We start from the raw sequence: 23,943 nt of genomic DNA, 5'->3' as shown, positions 1-23,943 counted from the left end.
GAAACCACGTTCCCCGTTTGGTAACAGCACGCAAACGGTATTTGCTAGCATTTCCAACAATGTTTTGATTCGTCTAACGCTTCCTGTTCCTTTAGCGTTTCCATGTTTTTCTCCGCTCTGATACAATGTGCTCAATATAAGGAAGTCAGCCTTCGACGAAATCGTGGAAGTGTATCCGTATTTGTTTTATTTTTATATAACTGAATAAGTCAAACGGACAACTGCAGACGATTCGTTCACTGACAGAACCACTGTTCTTTGGACAGAATATAAACACGGCCATGTGACGGGGCAGTACTAGCTAAGATCTGCCCCCAAACACTCCCTGAATAATTACAAGCGCAGAACATATGCTGCTGGAACGGTTTCCTAACTAACATGAACGCGCACATTCCCTTCCGCGGGGGATTTGTTAAACCTGCTTGTTGACCTCAGCGAGGATTTACATCGCTCTGATCGCGTTTTCTTTTGAAACTTCCTGGTGAGAGGAATTGAGTGAGTTTGTTTTTCGTTGTGCTGTACAGGTTTGTAGTATCCACCGAACTTCACAAACACTTAAGGTGTAGGTGCATTTCACCCGCCTGGTTAATCTCCCTCGTTTCGGCGGGCGTAAATTACTTGCTAAAACACATACGGGACCAGAAGAATGTGGCAGTTGCAAGTGTTTGTTTAAAACTCAACACACCGTCAACGCATCATCTTGTGCTGTAGGTGTTTGTAAGAATTTTATATTGTATTCTGGAGGCATCGCCTGTGCGTTTTAAGGGAAACGCAGAGATATCCTCAAAGCACAACATGGGCAGCACAGTGATGGACACTAAAAGGAAGGATGTTACGAAGAAGAACTCTAAGAAGAAAAGAACGCTTCGGTTAAACATGCCAGTAAGTTTATAAATAACAATAGCAATTCTACAGCTATCTACGAATAGTGTTATTGGTTCAGGGTTGGCCATGTGTTTCACACAACGGAGAATGGTGCTGTAGGCGGGGTTTTGGGAGCTGAATGTGTCGGTTTGTTTGTGTCTTACTGAGTTGTTCTAACGTTGACATTTTAACTGGAAGGAAAGCTTAATCCAGGCAGTTCAGAACCGAACAGAACCTGACGATAAAGTCACTGATATTAATCGTGTGCAGTAGGTTAGTTAATCAGTGTGCAAACCTGTTTTATTCTAGCATCCAGTGAAACATTGTAGTGCCTCAAAGACGCTCGAGCAATTAGACCCACTACTCCTAAATAAAACAACAGCTCTTTGCTGAATGAACGAATTGAACTTTGATAGGAAGTTTTGCGTTTACCACCATGTGCCCTATGGACTGATTCGAGGTCGTCTGAAATCTTTTTCACGTAATGTTTTAGCGTCAAGAACTGAGGTGAGATCGCTGGATCTGTTTAGACGGTGCATGATTCCTACAGACATGTGTGTAACAAGCCAATGTTTTAAAACAATACAGTTAAAGGCCTCGGGGTGTAAATTCAAATGGTGCTTGTGTTTGTGTACACTACACTTAACATCTGAAGCTCGCTGGCAGACTGAAGCAATTAGTCAGTGTCAAATAGTCAACTTTAACTAGTTACTTAACTGTCCTTAGGAGGTCAGTTAACAGTCATTAACACAACTGTAACATTTAATATGTAAAGATGAATACTGAGTGATTCAGGATCACTAGAACTTGACGCTGCTGAATTTGGTGGGCCAACTTACCTTGAAGATTTTTTATTTCTTCCTATAGTAGCTGCTCTTACCACAGTGTTTTTGTTCTCCCGATGATGGGATGTCCTCAATGGCTTTGTATGACATTTGAATACCAAAGTTATCAGCCAGAAAGGCAATGCATTTGAGGTAACAGTAAATTTGGCATCCCACCTGAATTAATACCAGAGTTTTTCTTATGTGTTTATTGTTAGTGGATACAGTTAACTGTACACGTTAATAGTAATTGCAGCACAGCATTTTGTTCATTGGATTGAGATTAATGAAACTATTGTACAAAATGTATGTCTGTGATAAAATTAGTTATTGTTTCTGCAGCATTAAATTTATACCTAAATTAGTTTGTGGGTTTGAATAAGTGATTACTGAGGAATAGCCAATAAGTGCATGGCTATGGATACAGTAGGCTACAATATGCATTTTGATTAAAGGTCAACAATGTTTATCCTTCAGACATGCATATATCCTGTAGAGCTACAGATGGTAACTTCACTGTCTGGAGTCAACAGATGTCTTACCAGGGCTGATGGTTCCGCTTGGAATTAACCTGGTGATTTGTGCAAATGGCGTTTATTGTCAGATGTAATGTGAGGTTGCAAAGTCACAAGGTCAATCTGCTTGGACTGCTCTGGCTCCAGCTACATAAGCCTGGTACAGATACACAAGCCTGATGGTAATGTGGTTTCTGTTGGGCATGATGTAGTGAGATGCAGCATCCTGCAGGCATGGTTTTCTGGCTTTACTGTATCTCAGCCTGCTGAGAATCCAGATCATGGTGAGACCTACTTCACTTGCCCATTCTTACATTTACATTTAAGCTTTTAGCAGACTCTCTTTACACAGATTGCGTTTTTTCACTGAATCAGTTCAGGTTAAGTGCCTTGCTCAAGTGCACAGCAGGAGCACCTCAGCTAGGATTCAAGCCTACAGGTACAGTTGCCTATGCACTATTTTACGCAAATTTACCCACAAAGATGGTCTCATACAGAGGTTAAAGAGTAGGAATTGTGTTAATCCTGGACTGTAAAGAGATGAGCGTGTGGGCGTTTGTATGTAGCTAAGTGTGCTGATGGCATGTAGAGGAAAGGAAATGGATGCCAAAGGGCGTCGAGAGATGAACGGAGCACTGCGCTTCCTCACAATACAGTCACATCTCTGCCTGTGATGTCATCACTATGTCACCTGTGGGCAATGAATGCTGTCAGTCACACTTCAGGTTTACGCCATTGTGCGGGTCTTGGGAAGACTTTCGATCACATTATCGCCTATGTTGTGAGACGAGCCAGAGTCAGGTTATTTGAACCTTTTTTCCGGCTCAAACTCTTTACACAGACATCGATGTCGGATCAGCTCCACCAATTACCCGGTATTTATGCTTTTTATAAAGGTGGCTTAAGAGTTCTTCAGTTGATAGCTTGGGTGTGGAATTGCAGGGCACATCACCTACCTGTCTTTCATGACCGAGAACTGGCCCTGCAAAGAGTCTGGTCTGTGGGCTGTGTTGAGGAAAATCTGAGTTAATCAAATCAAATCAGTTTGGAGAATCTTTTCTGCACCTCCTTAACTTGGGGTGAGCTTTTGGAATTTAGTGCAGCTTAATAGCAATGATACTCTCAGACTATCAGCACCTTACACCCATTGCTAGACATGTCAGCACATAGATTTCACCGTAATAAATTACCAAATTTGGCAGATGCTCTCGTTTAGAGTGAGTCGCGCAGACTACATTTTCATTTTTTCTACTATACAAGTCATTACTGATGGATATTTTTGTGTGAACAGCATAATGAGGTGCCCAGCTCCGTTGGCAGGTTTGAATCAGAGATGAGTCCCTTGAAATATACATTTGAATAAAATATTTAAATGACAGATATGGCCTTGTATCATTCTTTGTTGTTTATTGAGCACTTACGCACAACAGATCAAAGTTGAATATATAATTATAACGGTCAGAAAGTCTCTGATGAACCTGTACCTGCCAGCCTGTTACATTTGTGGGCATAAGGCAGAGCCGTGTGTAAACATATTGCTGAGGCTTCTGTGCACAGTCATGGTTTGCATATTAAATACTATTAATTAAGTGCTATCTAAGTTACTACTAGGGGGGTGATAAGGTTTTATGGGCTACAGCTGTAGGTCTCCAGAATCTAACATGCTTGAAGAGAATGGGACCTATGGAAATGTGAGATTTGAACATGACCTGTATGCATAATATGTGTCTAGTAGATGGGAAGAGCAGTATTTGAGTTGGCCTCCGCAGCTGCTTGTCCAGTACTATGACCTGAGATGGGGGAAATGCGAGTGTGCAGTTCCTCAGACTGCCCATTGGTTCCACTCCCTTCCCCACACCATGACACTCTCACCTTGAATTAGTATGTTACTGATTTTTCACTTGTACTTGCCAATTTAAACGGTTTAACTCATTAGATGCTGCCAAAATGCAATTGCACTGCTGCAGATTCCCCTTATGTTAAGATGTGATTGTTGCAATGTTAAATCCAAAATCCATGTCTCTTGTTGATTGCCGTTTCACCCAATCTTAAAGGTTGCCAAAAAGCTGGTGCAGCCACAGCTCGACTTCCTGTTTCCTGCTTCCAGCTCCAGAAAGCCCCTGTTGATCTCTGTCCTAGTTTAACTTTTGCTGTTTCATTGAAATTTTAAACTGTGAAATTGTCATCATGCACAAATTGCTTACTCGTGCACACTATTCTGTCTGGTGCTGCTGCGGGACGAGTAGCTTTTTTATCAAGCTGTGCCTGGTAGTAATGTGAGTTTAGGCTATTGACTGGAGGGTTGAGTTGGGTGTTTTTTAAAGCCTCTTTTACCACAGATCAGTTTTTAACAAGGTCTTGGAGTTTCGTCTTAATTTGATGTGATGCTACTTACTAAGCAGACTTTTTGCACGAGTGCTTTAATAAGCATAGGCTCCAGATAATCAGAAAGTTCATGGCAAAATCAGCAAAGACATAATGTAAGCCATGCGTTTACATCAACGTTGCCCATTGCTACATTTTCAAAGGTAGATTGGGCCGCCTGTGTTGAGTCACTTAGACCTTGTGGAAAAACGTATTCATTTTGCCAACAAATTGGACTCGGAGCAGAAAGAGGAAACCAAGGAAACGTCTGTAAAGGAACACATTTCTGTGAACGGTTGAGTCATGATTCATTGTTAGCTGTGTGACCAAGGGCAGTGACTCCTGGTTTCCTTCATATTGTGTGCTCTCCATTTTAAACCAGGATACTGCATACATTTTATAATGGTTGGAATTGAACTGAAATTAAATTAATCTAACTGGGGTTTAAATAAATTCAGTCGTTTTCTTGTTCATTCTATGGTGGTTGTTGGAAAAACAAGTCGGTGTTGCATCTTACAGTAAAATACTGGCGGTACATATTTGATTTTCTCAGCATGCCATCGTTCTAGAGCTTGGAGTTAATCTCTGATGAATTCAGGAATTACTTTAAGCGCCTGGTGTTGTGTGAGTGGTATAATTGAATTGGGATGCAGTGTAATCACTTTGCATTTCACAGTTCAATTTTTGTCTTTCCAGAAAGCAATTTGACTAACTGTTTACAAAAAAAGAAATTAATTCATAAATTCATTAATAAACGAACTTGGGGGCAGCATGTATTTGTTTTTGAATGCATGCATGGTACAGGACATCAATCAGTTAAATGGCTACCTTGAAGTTGAGAGATTTTCATATCTTGTGATTCAAAATGAAGTTGAACTCCGGTTTCCTCCCACAGTCCAAAGACATGCAGGTTAGGCTGATTGGAGAGTCTAAATTGCCCATAGGTATGAGTGAATGGTGTGTGTACGCCCTGCGATGGACTGGCGACCTGTCCAGGGTGTATTCCAGCCTTTCACCCAATGTATGCTGGGATAGGCTCCAGCGACCCTGTTCAGGATAAGCGGGTTAGGATAATGAATGAATGAATGAATGAATGAATGAATGAATGACAGTTAAATTGAAAACTATTGGGACAGTGATGCAATTTGTTGTTTTTGCTCTTCTTTGACACATTAGAGTTGAAACAAAACAATGAATATGAGGTTGCAGACTGTCAGCTTTAATTGCACATACTTTACCTTCATTTCCGGTGATACTTGTCAGAATTATAGCCACACTTTGATGCTCTTCTACAATATGTTTTTGCATACAGAACTGCTGCTCTAAGTCACTTAGATCACATTTACTCCCCATTCTGACATTTGGTCTGAAAAACCACTGAACCTCTTCACCATATCTGCATGCTTTTATGCATTTAGTTGTTTAGTTTGATTGGCTGATTAAATATTTGCATTAACAAGCTGGTAAATTGCTCACTCAGTGTATAGTACCTATATTTTAGGCTATATTTACTCTAGAACATAAAACCTGGGTCAGACTGGGGTCAGAATAAAACCTGATTTACAAGAAGCCAGGCCATCATCCCTTTTGTTCTAAGAATGTGCATACACCTTTTATCATCAGACAGATTTAGCACTGCTTATCAGAAGCCAGAAATGCTACAAGCCAGAAGCACATAGGCTCATTTTCAGTCTACAGTAGCAGAGTTCCCTGGACAATATTGTTACTCAGTGTAGGGGAACTGGCCTGAGAACTCGACGGTTCAGTTCTGAGCTGGGGTGCTGCCATTGTACCCTTCTGTAAAATACTTACTCTGTATTGCATCGGTGAAAAACAAATCCTGCTGGATTGTATGTGAAGATGCAATCCATGTAAGAGCAACAGTTATTGGAAAAGATGGAAGATTCTGCCAAGAATGGCTGGTGGGTGCCATTCGCTTACATAAGTGCACGTTTTCAGCGTGTTCGGTTAACTTGAGGTTTGGATGTTTGCTAAATTGGATCATGATCTGGAAGAACATGGTTTCATTCTCCAGTTATCACACGCCAGCTGGTCTGCTTCAGAGCTGCCCGCTGATTGTATTTCACTTATTCCATCTGGGATCCAAATGAGAAGACCACAGGCTAACTTCTGATGTAGCTGTCGCTACCCCTGTCACACAGTTGGCACGCACACACCTGTGTTTTGGGGACGGTGCATTACAACTATTTTCGGTATTACGGAAGACCTTTCTTGGGAACGAACCATCTGATAATGAGAACATACCAGTCTGCTTACTTTAGTAATGGGAGTGTCTGTCTTTATGTTTAAAAATACATGGCTGGACATAACAGGTTTTTGTATGAGAGCTTCAGAAAAACAACATTTTTTGTGTGTAGCCAACACATTACAGCTAATGGGATCTCTGTGCATTTAGCAGATGAATTTCAGTAATAACTGCCATTATCCTCTGGCTGGGGGAGTGATCTTTCCATTCTGCGTGATTATGTCATGAACGTATTCTAATAATTGCTTAATTGTATCATGAAACTATCTATAGTTAACAGATGTTGTTGATGTAAAGATTCGTTTGATTGCAATGAGAAATTATGTATTTACTGTCAAGGGAAGGATTTATTTGCGACCTCAATAGATGATTCTGAACATATCCCTTTGTTATCAAGGTATAAAAACATCAGGACTGCAGATTATTATTATTTTTTGACTCATGTTCATTCAATCACTACATGACGGCAAAAGAAGATTTCAGAGCAGCTTGTTTGCTCTGCAGAATTATCTTGTTATTGCAGCTCAGTTTCTTCCATAGACTGTCAGCAATAACTGTGATAACAAGAATAGTTGCAATAATGCCTGCTCTGTTATTGAATGATATTTGGTGTTATGTTAAAATGCCTTTGGATTGTGCTTGGCTCACTCCAGGTGTTCATGTTATTCCCTGCTTGAAAAGAATCAGTCCACTCAATCTACAATGGATTATTTGTCTCCATAGCCGCTAAACATTTGAGTTCGTACAATGTGGTGATATCACTGATTTGTACTATAGATATTGTTTTAAAGGGTTGGTTACACATTAGTCTTAGACTTTAGGCCTAATCTTAATGAGCCATGAGAGTCACTCATATTTAGGCTAACTGACCAATGTTTTATGCCTGATGTGCTGTCATATTCTGTCTGTCACTTGATATTGAAATTGGTTTAACTTTGTTAGAAGTCTGCTCTCTCGATTACAGGAAGACCTGTGAGAACATGTAACACTAAGCAAGGCTGGTTTGAATTTTGCGTGCTCAAGTGCTTTCTTGCATATCATGTAGGGACAACAAAGTGAATGAATGTACAGTTCCAACAAAGTTGGTTAGATTTAGATAGCATTTTCCCCTTGCCTTGAGCATAGACCCAGAGCTGGCTGCCGGCATGTGTTCTATGCAGTCGTTTTGGGCCGCTGAAGTTCTTCAGTGGGCCAAACAATTCAGGTTTGGAATGTTTTTATTTTTCTACGACATTTTATTGTTTTAATTGTGCAGTATTCATAGGGTGCGAATAGCTATTTTGCTGCTATTATTCTTGTGCCAGTTCCCCGGTTTGCGATTGCCGACCACCGCCATCCCTGTTTTTTCCCTGAATGCTGTCCCTTTTTAACTTTAGCTTGATTTGAGAACGTCTATGGTCCTCTGCATTCTAGGCAGAATCTAAGAATTTGTTTGCAACATGTAGTCTTTGAGAACCCTGCTCCTGGTAACTACAAGACAGGTTTGAATTCGACTGAGCACTAGGACCTTGTGGCTTGTTTGACACAGGCTAGCTCTTTGGAGAGAACTGAACCAGCACGTGTGTAATAATTGTACCAACTTGTCTGATATCATGCTATTTTTCCATTTCAAAGCTATGGAGTAGGCCTCCGCAGTGACAGATTTGGACACACCTCTGTTTGCTAGTTAATTCTTGGTGCTGCACTTTGTAGTCTTGGCTCATGTCTGTGTGTGGACTTGCCGATGCTTTCTCCTCAAGTGGGGCCACAGCCTCCAGTCAGAATTCCAGTCTGAACGGAATTGTATTTAGAGTCTTGTTTTTGTTCTAGTTCTGTGATTAACATGCCTGGCTTTTCCCCCCAAAAAATGTTTAATCAAGTTCCATATTTAAATAATCAAAGCCAGCACAGGGTGTACTTTTACAGGTGAAGGTATCTACTGAACTTTAGGACCAGGTCATCCTCTCTTTTTACAGAATTACTCTGTAAAAGAGGACAATGTTAAAGGAAGATTCTCTTTATCTATTACTTCTTCAAATAAGTTTGCTAGGTTACTGGAATGTCAATGTTGAGCTACGGACCATGTATTTTGTAGCGTGAACGTTGTAGATTCTGGGCCATTTCTGTTCTTGTTTTACTGTGCTGGCATGTTAAAATGCCTTCCTGCCATGCATTCTGAGGTTGGCAGGAATTCTTCCCACAGCATCCAGTTTTAATGGTTCTCATAGCAGCCCATTATCTCCTTCTCCAAACAGTCCTCTGCAGAAGACGTCATCACCTTGTCTGTTCAGGAGGTGTGTTGTGTTAACACCTTTGAGGCAGGTCTTGGGCCTGTCATAGGTGTTCATTGGAAGCCTTGTGAATTAGGGTATGCCTGTTCCAAACAGCCCAGAAGCTGCATAATGGTGATTGTAGGTGGCTGTTCCATTTGAACCGGATGTTTGTGGTGGGAAGTTAACGTCTCCTTCTCTTTCACTGTTAGCAAATGAGTGTAAAATTTGATTTGTCAAGTTTTTGAACAAGCTCATTATACCAACATTCAGCAATCCATTGAAAAATCAGGTAAATGTAATTATTGATGAACCCATCTCTCTCACAAAATCCTCTGATCATGTTCTATAATCATTCTATAGCAAATAGCCTAATGAGGTATACTTTTGTTTGAGAGTAGAATGCACTTATTATTCATTAATTTGAAGCATCAGTGAAGACCTAGGGGAGCTATTTTCGTTGCAGGTAAAATTATTTCATTTTAGTGAAGTTAAACGTAGGAACATCAACAGCCTCCAGAACATCCATCCACTCACAAAACGGGAGGGCTTAACAGCTACCTTTTGAGTTATGCATAAAAAAGTGGCAAGCTTTCATGCTTTAACCTGGCAAATGACTGTTTTGAATAAATGCCTGTTTAAAAAATCAAATGACAGAATTTAAAATGGCAGTGGAAATAAAATAAACATTAAAACAGTTGTAAAGCCAAAGCAGGAAGGTTGTTTCAAATGCAAATTGCTAGAGGAACGGGGAGGGTGGGGGTAGGGGAGTGGGGGCATGGAAGATCTCTTTTTTCAGAAAGTCTGCAGTGATTTACAGCCTGCTACCAGCATGTCGTGGAGGAATGAGTTGTTTTGCAAACCCTGTCACCTTACCTGCAATGGCTTTTAGGATTATCTCCACAATCTATCTATACTCACTGAGCACTTTATTAGGAACAGTCTCTAGAGTTTGCAAAGAATGCTGACAAAAAAAAAAAAAAAAATCTAGTGAGCAGCAGTTCTGCAGACAGAAACGCCTTGTTAATGAGAGATGTCAGAGGAGACAAGAAGGTGACCGTGACACAAATAACCTCACATTACCACAGCGGTATGCAGAACACAAACAACGCATCATAACTCTTAAGTTGATAGGCTACAGTAGTAGAAAGTGCTCACTGAGTGTAGATTCTTAAGAATGAAGGGGTTGTCTTTTGTTGCTTGTTTTGTGTAAAATGGAAAAATGTTATATTAATGTTATATTAATAAATTATATTAATTCATTTTGACCATGCAGCTTCGATGTAGTTCCTAAAATGAATATAGTTCAATAATAGAGGTTTTGCTATAATCCAGGGATGCAAAGGTTTCTTTGCAGCTGCAAGAGTTGCAGGTATGAGCACATGACATGGAGATTAAATGGATGTGGCAACCTTAAGCAAAGTATTTCACTTAACTTGCCCCAGTCATTGTCCAGGTATGTTTAGGCTGTCAAACCAGAATAGATTAAAAGGCTTTATTGTTTCAGTCCTTTATCTTCCTGTTTTTCTTCCTCATACTGTAGCTTGGCATATCTCTGTCACGGCACTCCAGTTTGGCATGGTTATTGGCCGCAGCCATACATGTGCGCAGAGCGTGCATTGGTATGAGGGCACACCCAAGGGAGCAGCCAAAATTATCTGCCTGTCAGTGCCTCCTCGCAGTTTTCGGGCATCCCTTGGCAGCCATGCTTGCGCACTGAAGTACCCTAACCCAGTTCAGAAGGCCCTGACCCCAGGGCTCTTTTTTTGGGTTTTTGGGGCCCCTGCGGGCCCTCGGTGAGTGCTCCGTCTGAGTGATGACCGCCCTTTGACCCTGATGGGTAGTCGGGGTTAGCGGGGCGCTTTCTTGATGTGAGGAGGCTGAGAACATGAGGGGCTTCATGCTCTCGGCCCTGTTGTACACCCTTCCTCCAGATGGCTGATCCTCTTTCATGGCCAGTAATACTGTCTCTGGGGAGAGCCTACGAGGGCAGAGGCAGTCACTCCGCCGGCCAGGCCAGGTTCCCTCCATCTGTAATCTGCTGCGCTCAGCGCTCGCTATTCCCGGTGCTGCAATGAATGACGCAATCGCTAAAGACCGCATCTGCCATTATTGCATCAGCACAATATACGAGGGAGCATAATTATTAAGCATTTAGCAACATTGGTAATTGTCCTCTAAGTAAGCACGCATGTGTCCGCTCACAGGACTAAATTGTACATTTGCTGTAGCTTTGAAATGGCTGAAGTGGCTTTCATTCCGCAGTTGCCTGGAGGATAATGTTAAATGTTAATGTTAATCGTGACCCGCATCGCTACGTGCGCCACGCAGTCTGCAAACCAGCTGTCCGATTGTACATATTCATATGTTAAGTGGTAAAGAAAGGAAAAAGATGAAGAAAAAACTATTTGGAATACATTTTTCAGGGTATACAGGGGGGGACTAGTGAGCTAAGAAAACAGAGAAGTGTTCATTCATGCAGCTTCTGAATTGTATATATTTGTCCTTATATTGGAACATTATTTTTTTACGTAGAGAAATGATATCAAAGATTGTTGGCGTATGCCTTTTATTCTATGAGTCTGTGATGAGGTCAGGGATGTAAACCATAAGCGTGGCATGGGGGAAGCATGCTGTTTTATTGCCCTGCATTGCAAATAAGAGCCTGATAAGAGTCTAAACTTCTGTTCTCCCTAGCCGAGTGTCTTTTTATCAATCTGGCATCGCCATTTTGCATTTTATTACATCACAGTTTTTCATGATAAATTGTTGTTGTGTTCATATTTATAAGACATTGACGACTCAACCACAAGGGGGCAGATTGGATGGGATTAACAGATGCCTCTGAAACGGCAGCTCATTGGCTCGCAGAACAATTTCAACCACTCACCATATCACTGCTCCAGTTAAATGAAGGCCTGTGTTGTAGTGGAGGTAGGAACCCTGTGGATCGTCAGTGAGCTTTACCGACTTTGGTCTTCTATTGATAAAACCATTGATCTTAAACCTGAATAAGCTCTGAATTGTTCGAGAGACGTGTAAAGGTTCTTGGTCTGTTGCCATTAAAGTAATTGTGTGTTCTGAGGTGGTCTCCTTCCCCCTCTCTAGATCGATGTTGAGATCGCTGACCCGACTTCACCTCCTGAGTCTGCAACTCACTCCTGTGTGGAAGCCTTTCTCTTTGTGGAAATGTCTGCTCTTTGTACTGACACACAGCTCATAGAAGTGTGGCTGAACATTTCATGACTGAATGGAGAAGATAAAAAAATATTTACAAAAGATGGCCAACACCCTTTTTCTATTTTCACTCGGTGCAGGTGCAGCACACCTTTTTGTTGGTTGAACAGTTTAACAGTAAAGGCATGTCACCTCCTATCTCTTAAGCTCTGTTGCTGCTGTCCCGTTGAGTGATTGACAGTCATCAAAGTCCTCAAATATGAGGATACAGGAAGAAGCCAGTTTATCTTATCATTCATATCTCAGTTGTTCTTATTTTCATCTAAGAATCTGCCGTACCTTGTTTGTCTAGCGTAATAGCAGTGTTCAGTGTGTCTGACTAGGGGTACTTGTTTTCGCCGTCCAGACTGTTGTGTTTATGTTTGCGGAAACACTTCCCAGAAGCCTGACCCAGGAGAGGCTGGGGTGATGAGCTGACCTACACCCCCCCGACCCCCCGCGCTGTTCATTTCAATCACCGCTGCTGTTCTCTGGCACACTGACTGCCATTCCTGTACCAACAAGAGCACGACCCCGTCAGCCTCCAGTCAGCGCTTCTCGCGGGAATGCACTTGTTTTGCACTCATGACACTGGCTTTTTCCCGAAAGTCCTGTTCAAATCCTCTGCTTATTTACAGGGAACAACACTGCCTGTGGTCCTTTACATTGAACCGTTTACAAACATCAAATGGTAATAGTGGCAAGTGGGAAATAAGGAATTTCAATCCTTCATTGACTGGAATCAGATATTTTCCTTATGGTAGCCTTATTTATTATTATTATTTTTTTAAATGAGCAATTCCCATTGTGTGTGAAGCTTAATTTAATTTAACCAGCAATCAAAACAGCATTAGGGTATACATTAACGTGTACTTTACAAAAGATACATCTAATTTTCAGTGACCCTCCATCTTGGGTCTTTTGTGCAAACTGCCTGTTGTGGTGGTCAGCAGTCCTGTCATTTGGACCGTTGATCTGCAGGACCGTACCCGGTCACGGCTCCTCCAGGTGCACTTGGGCCGGGGCCAGTTGTTTACAAGCAGAGCGGTTTGAGTCTGGACTATTTCCAGCCTTGCAGTATGGTGTCCTCTTGTTTGTGGGTTCTTAATGTGCCCTCGGCTTGATTTACTGGACTGCTGTGTGGAGCGTTCTCATTGATCATTGGTTTGCTTCCATTAGTGACATCCATTTGCAGTCTTTCTGTAATTTGGCTGGATTCTTACTTTCAACTACCTGTTGAAAGGAAGGATTCATAATTGTTGTTGCTTTGGCACTCTGCTCCAGGGTAACTTGGAGAATAGATTTTTTTCATATTTGTGTCTTTCTGCGCAGCTGGATATTTGCACAGGCAAATTACGGTAAAAAGGTTTATGTTATATATATATATATTGTCATTGTGTAATGTAAGACTGGACATGCAAAATCTTGGCTGTTGAATAAGCAGCATTCCAGTGTTTTCCCCACTGTTCCACGTTAATTCACATTGGTATCACATCTGCTAACTTATGCTACAGGTGAAAATAAACTCTCCCATGATCAATATCGGAACTGTGTTTTCACATTACTGTTTGTTTGCACAAAAGCACTTTAATACCAAGGTGTTATGCTTGATTACCTGCACTGCGTTTCTCTCCCGTATCAGTATCCTCTGAAGTGAGGAAATGTTGGTGAATCTAACAGGTTGGGTTCTGATTGGTATCTGTTGCTTGGCTGCACATTTACAAAGCACATGGGCCTTTGTTGTTTTACACATTAGTGACTAGGCAATACAAGTGCCCCTCCCTCTCCTCTTGTACTGGAGTCACTGAACACACTGCTCTCTTCAACATGCCATGGCTGTTCCAGTCTTATAATACGGCCTGTTCATTTCACCGGCGTTGGTATTTGGAGCTAATGTTTGAATTCCTAAACAGTGCACCCCAGCGTCCTTACGTGCACCATTGCGTGTGCCTTGCAGTAGCTTCACTGATCTTGTGTGCTGCAGTGGCTTATGGGTACTCCCTGTGTCTATTTGAGGATGAAATCTGTAGGAACATTGCAAATATAGACCTGTACCTTTGTCTTTTTTCCTGAGGGGCTTACAGTTGTTTTGAGCTTGGGTGAAAGTCTGAAATTATCATCTTTGATTATCTACTGGAGAATGTATGCAAAGTATTATTTGTGCCTTGGTGCATGTGTGCACATGCAGTGTGTTTGCGTGTGCATGCAGGAGAGAGCAAGACACTGAGAGAGAGAATATAATGATATACAGTAAAGAGGCCTAGATTGACAGTCTGTGTGTGTGCGTGTTTGTGCTGATGAGAGTGAGAATGTAATGAAACGTAGATCCCCTTTCCGTGTGCATGCTGGTGAGGGCAGGTGTTTGGTCTGACTCCAGGCTGATGAGTTGTTGTGCTGTGTCAGAGGAAGATGATAGAGAATGTGAAATGTTGCGCGCTCTGACCTCAGGCCCAGGTTAACCACGTGGCTGCTCTCGTCTTTCTGTGCCATTCGCAGAAATGAGGAAGTTCATGTCGAAATGTAGCAGGAAGTGAGCATTCCGCCTCCTTTGTGCCCTCGATTCTGCAGAGACACCCTGCAGAGCTGGGCTGAGTCTGCTAGAGCCCTGCGATGGATGAGCGTTTTACTTTCTGTGCGTGTGTGTTTGTGGGAGAATATAATGAAACGTAGATAATCATTCTCTGTGTGCATGTGAGAAAATAGATTATCGTGTGCGTGTGTGCGTGTGTGCGTGTGTGCGTGTGTGCGTGTGTGCGTGCGTGCGTGCGTGCGTGCGTGCGTGCGTGCGTGCGTGCGTGCGTGCGTGCGTGCGTGCGTGCGTGCGTGCGTGCGTGCGTGCGTGCGTGCGCAAGAGAGAAAATATAATGAAGCATAAATTCATGAAGCATAATGAAGCATGTTCTGCGTTGAGTCCACTTTAGCCGCCGCTGTCTAATTGTGCACTTTGCATTTCCCTGGGATTAGTCTGGGATGTTGGCATTTTCTGTACAAAGGTAATTATAATGTATGAATGTCATTGCTGAATAGAGCCAGTGCTCGGACCTGTTGCGGGGCTGTGGCATTGTGCTATTGTGTGGCTGTAACGTAAGCCTGTCTGTGTTTGCACAGGACCTGAGTTCCTTCGCCTTGCCCCTCCTGGACGGAGAGGGGGAGAGAGCTGACAGAGACTGCACACGCAAGGTAACGCCCCGGCAACGCCCAATTACACTCTCAATGGAGATCACATGACTCTAAACACAAGCCCCAATAGGCGGGACTATATGTACACTCAGTGAGCATTTTATTAGGTATTTATTAGACTTTTTTTCTTTTTCTTTTTTTGTAACTTCTACTGCTGTTGTCTATCCATTTAGAGTAATGGTGTGTTGTGTGTTCAGAGATGCTCTTCTGCATACCACTGTTGTAATGTATGGTTATTTGCATTCCTGTCAGCTTTGACCAGTCTGCCAATTCTCCTCTTACGTCTCTCATTAACAAGCGTTTCTGTCTGCAGAACTGCTGCTCACTGGATTTTTTTTCTTTTTGTACCGTTCTTTGCAAACTCTAGCTAGTGTGCGTGAAAGTCCCAGGAGATTAACAGTTTCTGAGATACTCAAACCACCCTGTCTGCCACCAACAATCATTCTACGGTCAAATTATTTCCCCATTCTGATGGTAGATGTGAACCTTAACTGAAACGTAACTACATGACTTGTATGCCTTGCACTGCTGCCACACAATTAGCTGATTAGATAATCACATGAATAAGTAGGTGTAATAAAATAAAAGTTTGTAATAAGGTGCTTTGTGTGTGTATACTGTATTTGTACCATTGTCTGGGTGAAAATTAAATTCTGATTGGCTGGTAGGTTTACATTAAAACTGTGTATTTCACAGGTAGTTTGGGTCAAGTTTAATCCCTGTTAAATTCTTATGCAGCCTAGCCAGCTACTGTAGACAACCTATGTAATCATAGCAACATGCTGAAATGATAGCATGAATTGTGAACAACTTTGTAAATAGTTCCTGCCATAAAAAGAAACATTTTCAGGCCTAAAATTTGAACGGCCCCTTCTGTTTAATCCTTGGTAATGTATTAGTAGAATAGTCCACTCCGATGTGTGCCTTAAAGGGTTTGAATGAGCTCCAGGGATGCCGTCACCCTCCACTTGGGGGTTAGGTGGTTCTTCACCTCGTCATTCTGTGTTAAAACCCTTTCAGGCACAGCTCAACATGGATGACTCCTAACTTATATACTCTACATGTAGTTTGAGTATGAGTGAGTATGAATGTACAGTGCCATGAAAAAAGTGGTTCTTGATTTCCTCTAATATTGTATATGTCACACCGAATGCTTTCAGGTCTTCAGATGCAATGTAATACTGGACAAAAGCGACCTGTAGCATAGTGGTTAAGGTACATGACTGGGACCCGCAAGGTCGGTGGTTCGATCCCCGGTGTAGCCAGAATGGCCGTTGGGCCCTTGAGCAAGGCCCTTAACCCTGCATCGCTCCAGGGGAGGATTGTCTCCTGCTTAGTCTAATCAACTGTACGTCGCTTTGGATAAGAGCGTCTGCCATTAATGTAATGTAATGTCACAAAGGGAACCCGAGTGAACACAAAACACATTTTTAAAATTATGTCATATATTTAATGAAAAAGGTTATCAAACACCCATGTGAAAAAGATACTGCGTTAAATGACACCATGTTTTCCGTTAAGGTGATATTTAATATTTATTTTAATGAAAACAACTGCAAGAGCAGCACTTTCCCATGACACGCATGTGTCGGGTGTTATGTAAGAATGAGCAGTGGGCGGGGCTGGGAGACGCTGGCATGCTGTAATCGGAGTCGGGTTACGCAGCCCAGCCGGGTGTGTGTGCACTCAGTACGCCATATATGGCAGCTAACTTATTTTTGTCTTTGTCCTTTTAGGACATACAAACATATTTGTGTAAATAATTATAAGCGTGATTAGTTATGGGGGGGGAAAAAAGCCTATGTCAAGGGGTATAGTTTGGAGATGGAGAATCTTCCGTTCTTCAGTAAGATGATTTTGTTTGTAGAGTATGTCTGCCATGCCAACAAAATATTTCATAACTGTGATAAAACATGTTTTTAGAGATGAAGTAGATACGGCTAGAATGCATTTTCAGTCAGGAACAGGGTGTACTGTGTATCCAATATCTCAGTCATATCTGCAGCGTTTAATGTACACATATAAAGTTACGTGATTAATTTGGTTACATGCCCCATCCAGAGAGGGGAGATGTGCATTAGTAAGATTGCGATGCAATCCAATATTCTGCTGTGAGTCATTTTGCCTTGGGTGCTTGAATTTAATCCGAGGCACATATTTTGTACGGACTCACAGATGACTACTTTTTTTTTTCTCTGCATTTCCTCTCTATGTATGTTGAATTTGGGAAGGGTACTGAAAAACGCATGTGCTCCACGGCTGATGTCAGCTGCTGCTTCTTATCACACAAATCAAGCTTACACAACCATCAAAGTAAGGAGTTGAAGGAAGTCTATTCATAGGCAGTTAAACAAACTGGTAGACATCCAATCCATCAGCAGTAGATGCTTGTAGGCATTGAAATGTTGCCGACCGAAACCCTCCCATCCATGGACAATGCTCTGGCCAATCGCGGCTGTCCACTTCACCTCTGTCACCGTCCAGATGCCCAGCCATGAACTAGAACAGGGCCTCACCAGGATGAGTTGCCCTCCATCTGATTACTTGCCGTAATGTTTAGTGCATTTAGCCATTCACCTTGTGGCCTAAATTGGACAGATGCCGACCTTACATTGTAGCGTTCAGAGCTCCCTCATTGGGAGTCGGCTAGTTAGCCAAAGAAAATACCCTGTATGTATGTTTGCACTGAGGAGCATTTTTTCTAAAGTGGATGATTGCCTGTTGTCTTTCATATCCTGTGAGGTTTTGGGCTCTTTCTGTCTCTTGCTGCCAGAACCTAAAGGCCATCCCTTTCTCTTCTGTCTGAAAATCTATAGGCGGGACAGTCAATCAAAGAGCAGTCTGTGAAAGCTAGGTCATTATATGACCATCCTTTTTAGCTCTCAAGCAACGACTGTGATAAGTTAATGTAGGGTGTTAACACATTGTCTCACCCTATGTTGGTAGAACACCATGCTGATTTTATGATGGTTTAGTTTAATACAAAACATTTTTCATATATTACTTTGGTTATTTGGTTAAATTAATAAACATAAAACCAATAATAATAACCACAATAACAATACAAATAATAATACTAATAATCATAATATATCAATAATCAGAAACTGAGATCCTGTAGCTTCTATCTTGCACACACTGTCCTTCAGTCTTTTTCTTCTAGTCTAGTCATCTACTCATCCCTGCGTTTCATTGGTATAGACGCATGCAGTGTATTAGTGAGTCATCCAAACTTCTCTGTAAAGCACTATTAAATGAATTGTGATGCAATTTCTCTCTCCCTCTCTCCCTATCCCTTACTCTCTTTCTCTTTCTTGCTCTCTCTCTCACAATCTCTCCCATTCTCTTTCTTTACCTCTTTCTCTCCCCCCACTCTCTTGCCACATGCACTTAAAAACACAATCTCTCAGTAATCAGAGTTAAAGGCCGTATTCGCCCCTTTGAAGTCCAGTTGAAAGTTTCTAAAGATTTTCCGCGCCCTTTCATCCGTGAGATTATTTGCCGGATTGTTTTGGCCTTAAACGGCAGATCTGTTTGCCTGTGAAAGAAGGCTGGCTTTGATTCTGTAGGTGATTCCAGGTTGCGTAACAATGCGCGTACTTGTTCTGCCTCCTCTCCCCATGTGACGGATGGAGTTAAATGGGAGACTGAAAATGTATAAAAGCAGCTGAAAGGGGCGGATTGTTGTAGCGCGCCGCTCTAACATTTACAGGGTGCGAGGGACCCGTTCTCCTCCGTGTTTTCAGACGTGGAGGTCCGCGTAGCGGGAGGCGTGTTGCTGGGTGGAGTTGGAGCGGTTGCTCCCTCCCGTGAGCGGGCTCCAGCCAGCTGGCCCGTCTCCTTGGGGGGTGGGTCCGAGGGAGTGTGGCTCAGTCTTCCAGAAATCGAGCTTCACTCCGTTCAGAACAGCCATTTTACATTAAACAGACTATAAGTCAGCCGAGCTGCTGTTTTCAGTATTCTCTGGCTTCACTGTGCTTATGGACTGTTAAGTGGACCACAAGACCGTGTACCAAACAGCTAAGGGGTGGAATCCCAGGCTGCTGTGTCATGTTTTCTCTCCATTGCACCAGTACAAATCCTGCTGTATCAGCGGTTTATGGCTGTTTGAAGCGGTTGGCATTGTTTCTAGATTAAGGGCGTGCACTAACCAAACAAAAGCCAAATTCAGGAGGAGAGATTACAATTTGCCTTTTCAACAGGACTAACGGTTGTTTTTACCACTCATTAAAATGCTTGCCTTACCTGTTGAACTATTGTTGTGTCTGGAGTACTGTACATCTATGTTCTTTAAGGTTTTGAAAGGATTCATTGAAAGGCCAAGGTGTATGGTCAGCCTCCTTAACTAGCGTGGCATGAAATTCGATCAGCAGCTGATTCTCATTCCAGATAATATAAAAAAAAACATTTGTGCCTGGCATGCTTGTTCAAACGTGTTTTGCGCAACAGGACAGCCAAACCTCTGTTTGAGAACAGTTCCCAGGCAAACATGAAAACTATGAGCTGCTGTTTTGCAATAGATTGGCTTGAAGTCGGGGACTGTGCCAACACATAGCAAACTTGTTATCCTAACACAGAGCTGCAGACCAAACGTTAGGGTCTTTGACACACTTAGGTGATTTTTGGGTGCGGTTCCTGGCCTGCGATGACATGGGGTTTTTCATGTTTTGTTGACATGCAGCAATATCTAGACCTAATTACAGTCAGTGGCACATAATGCATGGTGATTTTGCATGCATATATAGTATTTATGAAGAGATGCATTTCCCTTGTTTTGTACATACAAGAGTTCTGGTGTACACTCAGTGATCACTTTATTAGGTAGACCTGTGCGCCAGCTTATTAATGCATAAAATCATGCAGACATGGTCAAGAGGTTCAGTAGTTTTTCAGACCAAATTTCAGCATTCTGAAGAAATGTGATCTACTGTAAGTGACTTTGACCATGGAATGGTTGTTGGTGCCAAACAGGGTGGTTTCAGTATCTCAGAAATGGCTGATATCCTGGGATTTTCACATGCAACAGTCTCTAGAGTTTGCAGAGAATAGTGCGAAAAACAAAAAACATCCAGTGAGCTGAAGTTCTGTGTGCAGAAAAGCATTCTTAATGACAGCAGTCAGAGAAGACTGGTCAAAGTTGACAGGAAGGTGACAGTAACACAACATTACAACGGTGGTATGCAGAAGAACATCTCTGAACACACAGCTCATCAAACCTCTAAGTGTATAGGCTACAGCAGCAGAAGACTTGAGTCAAAAAAATAAGTCTAATAAATACCTAATAAAGTGCTCACTGAGTGTATACTGTGTGTGTGTGTGTGTGTGTGTGTGTGTGTGTGTGTGTGTGTGTGTATATATATATGTATGTATATATATATATGTATGTGTGTATATATATATATATATATATATATATATATACATATATATATACATATATATACACATACATATATATACATTTATATGTTAAGTGTGTGACATGACAACACACTTTTGTCGACTAAAAGGCATCCAGTCAAAACGTCAGTAAAATTACCCTCAGCAAGGAGGAACTTGAATATATTTACTTTCTGCTTTCTTCTACTTCACCATTTTGCATATGTATAATGCTTTCTTTGAGGCTGACAGAGAGAGAAAAATGAACAAAACCCCCCCCTGTGTTGTGACCTCCCACTGCTACATGGACTGGTAATTTGCACCGAGGTGCGAGTTTGGCGTGGCAGCAGAGCTCGCCCGCCCGCGTGTCAGGTGAGGTGCGAGGTGGTGAGGGAGCAGGAATGTGCAGGGCCTCACGCCCTCGCATCGTATCCCAACTGCCCCTTCTTCAGAGCACTTCACCAGCCATCTGCGAGCGTGTGCCCGTCATCTGGGTGTGCATGCAAGCCGCAATGTGCTTTGTACATTGGTAGCTCATATAGCATCATTTTATTTGACTGCCATTTTTACAGACCCCAGCACGTTTGGTACTTCACGTCTATCTCTCCCGTCACTCGAGAGACCCCAACAAATTTCCCCCTCATTTGGATTGGACTTTATACATTTCCAGCAAGTTTATTACCTAGTTTATAACTGTAACCTGCTCAACCAGATTTAATTGCTGTGATCAGTTTTTTTTACTACATTGCTGGTATAACCATTCTGCCTTTACATGTTGTCGGCCAGCAGATGATCGGTTTCTCCTTTATTGGTTCATTCTGGAGATTTCTTCCCATTTGGAAAATTTTTTTCTTCCCCCACTGGGGATTTTATTTTACAGCAGTAGTATCAAATGCTGTGAAGTTGCTTTGTGGTTGTAGGCAATAGTCATTATTTTACTGACCCTCCTTAAAAAATTTAACCGAAACGTGCCTCCATGTGTGGTTTCATTATTAGAATTATGTTATTCTAGTAATCTGATTAAATCAGTGTGCCTCATTGAGCGTTTGTGTTTGTCTAGCCTTTCAAAATGAATTCACTTATTTAGAGAATTGAGTAATTTCAGAGAGTTTTGTTATTCCACATTAAATGGTTGTGAAACCAGTTGCCGCATTTTGTTTCTCTTCGGGAAGTGGAAGAAAATGAGTTCCTTCATCGCTTGCGGTTTCTGATTTTCAGCCGGCCATGAAACTGCTGATACTTGACTATCATTATCTCCTCAGGAGGAATCGCCCCTGCTTCCTCAAGCGTACACCGCCAGTGTCTCTGTAGCAAAAAAACCCTTTCACTTCCTTCATCAGATGCAGGGTAGAGATGATCGTTTTGTTAACAAACAGGCTAAACGCTTTTCTCACTGCACTGTCACTGTATGTGTGTGGGTGTGTGTGTGCGTGCTTATGTGCGTGCGTGTGTGTCTGTCTCTTTGTCTCCATCTGTGTGTGTGGGTGTATACATGTGTGTGGGTGGTGGGAACAGTGAAATTGTATTAGAACAAAGTGGCAGGGACAGAGGAAATGATCAGCATGCAGCTTCCGGTACAGAGCACTCTGTGTGGCTGCTTTGATGCGGGATCTTAAGCCCCAGAACGTTCCTCAGTCAGAATCGAAGCATTGACCTTGCATGATGTTTTACCTCGGAGACGTTGAGCTTAAATTATTTTAAGTATTTTTATTTATATTTTTATTTGTATTTTTTCTCCCCAGAGGGAAGAGAGCGTCTACTCGGCCAGCCCCAAAGGCTTCTTCACCCGGGGCCCGAGTGGGCGCCCCCCCAGCCCTCGCTCCGCCCCCATCAGGCTCAAATGCAGCCCCAGCTCCTCCCCCAAAACCATCTTCCCCTACCCCCCCCAGCAGGAGTCCCCCAAGTCCCCCCACCGAATGAGCTTCAGCGGGATCTTCCGCTCCTCCTCCAAGGACTCCACCTCCTCCAGCACCTCCTCTTCGCCCTCCCCCATCAGCATCAAGCTCTTCTCTCGCACCAGGAAAGGTAAGCGGGCAGGGAGGCTGCTGGGTATGTCCAGCGTCGCGGTGCATCATGTCACATTGCGTTTCAGCCGTTAACCGATGCTGTTAGCCTGGCCCGCTAGCACAGCTAATGTTGTTTACATGCAGCGGGGTTATACAGGCTCAGTGTGCAGATCTCGCTCATTAACTCCAGCAGGGCCGCTGCAGGTCCTCGTGGCTTCCTGCACTGAGGCTGAGAGCGCGCTGTGACCCCCCGTCACTGTGGTAAACACAGAAGGTAATGAAGACCGTCCCCGGCCTTGCTGCAGAAGGCTTGTAAAGGCAGATAAGCTGCTGCAGACAACATTCCTAAGGCTGTGTTTCCTATCAAAGACAACAATCAATCGGACTATAAACACATCTTCATATTTTTGCAGCTTAGACTGAGGGAGACTGAGGGAGACTGAGGGAGACTGAGGGAGACTGAGGGAGACTGAGGGAGACTGAGGGAGACTGAGGGAGACTGAGGGAGACTGAGAGAGACTGACGAAGAGAGAGTGAAATGGAGTGAAAGAGATGCTTTGAGCAAAGTCACGCATGTCAGCTTTGAGATGTTGCTCCATGTGCAGAGCGACAGGTGAAAATAAACCCAGCTGTTTAGTCTCTGAGCCAGGGCTACTCTAATCTCACTCACCCACAGACGCTTCCCCTTCTCTGTTCAAAAGCAAAACTGCGACAACCTTAATGTGCAACAAGAACATAGCATGACTTTGTGGTTTTTTAGTGGTTCAGATTGTTGGTGGTGTCTGATTTCCTTCTTTTGAGGGCTGTGTTTGTAGCCTTGACTGCTCTGAAAGTGTGCTATAGAGGAGTGCATGACATTGCTGTTTCTGTTGAACTGTTCAGCGCTAACACCAATCAAATGAGCCCCATCCCTTCACAGCATTGGCCAACACTTTGGGAGGGTGCAGCCTAGTGCCTGCGTTTATCCCAAATGCAGACTCACTGAAATTAGGCAAGTGATGTGCCTTGCCTATATATTGGCCCAGCCAAGAAACTGGCTCATTCAGCCAGCATTGCCTATGATCCATGGGGATAATGGTC

General features: G+C 42.7%; 1 protein-coding gene across 2 annotated transcripts in view; it reads left to right on the top strand.

Moving 5' to 3' along the window:
- Positions 1 to 335: 335 nt before the first annotated feature.
- The window catches only part of LOC133136467 (5'-AMP-activated protein kinase subunit gamma-2-like), a 67,694-nt gene continuing 44,086 nt past the window's right edge, over positions 336 to 23,943 (top strand). Inside the window, exons 1-3 of one of the 2 annotated variants that reach the window (XR_009709533.1) lie at positions 336 to 882; positions 15,407 to 15,478; positions 22,600 to 22,882. Coding sequence is in view for 1 of the 2 variants with exons in the window: in XM_061253975.1 (XP_061109959.1) it covers positions 796 to 882; positions 15,407 to 15,478; positions 22,600 to 22,882 (442 nt within the window). In the remaining variant the exon portion in view is untranslated. The remainder of the gene's footprint in view (positions 883 to 15,406; positions 15,479 to 22,599; positions 22,883 to 23,943) is intronic. The other variant, XM_061253975.1, reaches the window with a different exon arrangement.

The sequence above is a fragment of the Conger conger genome, chromosome 9 (genome assembly GCF_963514075.1).
Source record: "Conger conger chromosome 9, fConCon1.1, whole genome shotgun sequence".
Classification (NCBI taxonomy): domain Eukaryota; kingdom Metazoa; phylum Chordata; class Actinopteri; order Anguilliformes; family Congridae; genus Conger; species Conger conger.
This window is presented reverse-complemented; position numbering and strand designations above follow the sequence as displayed.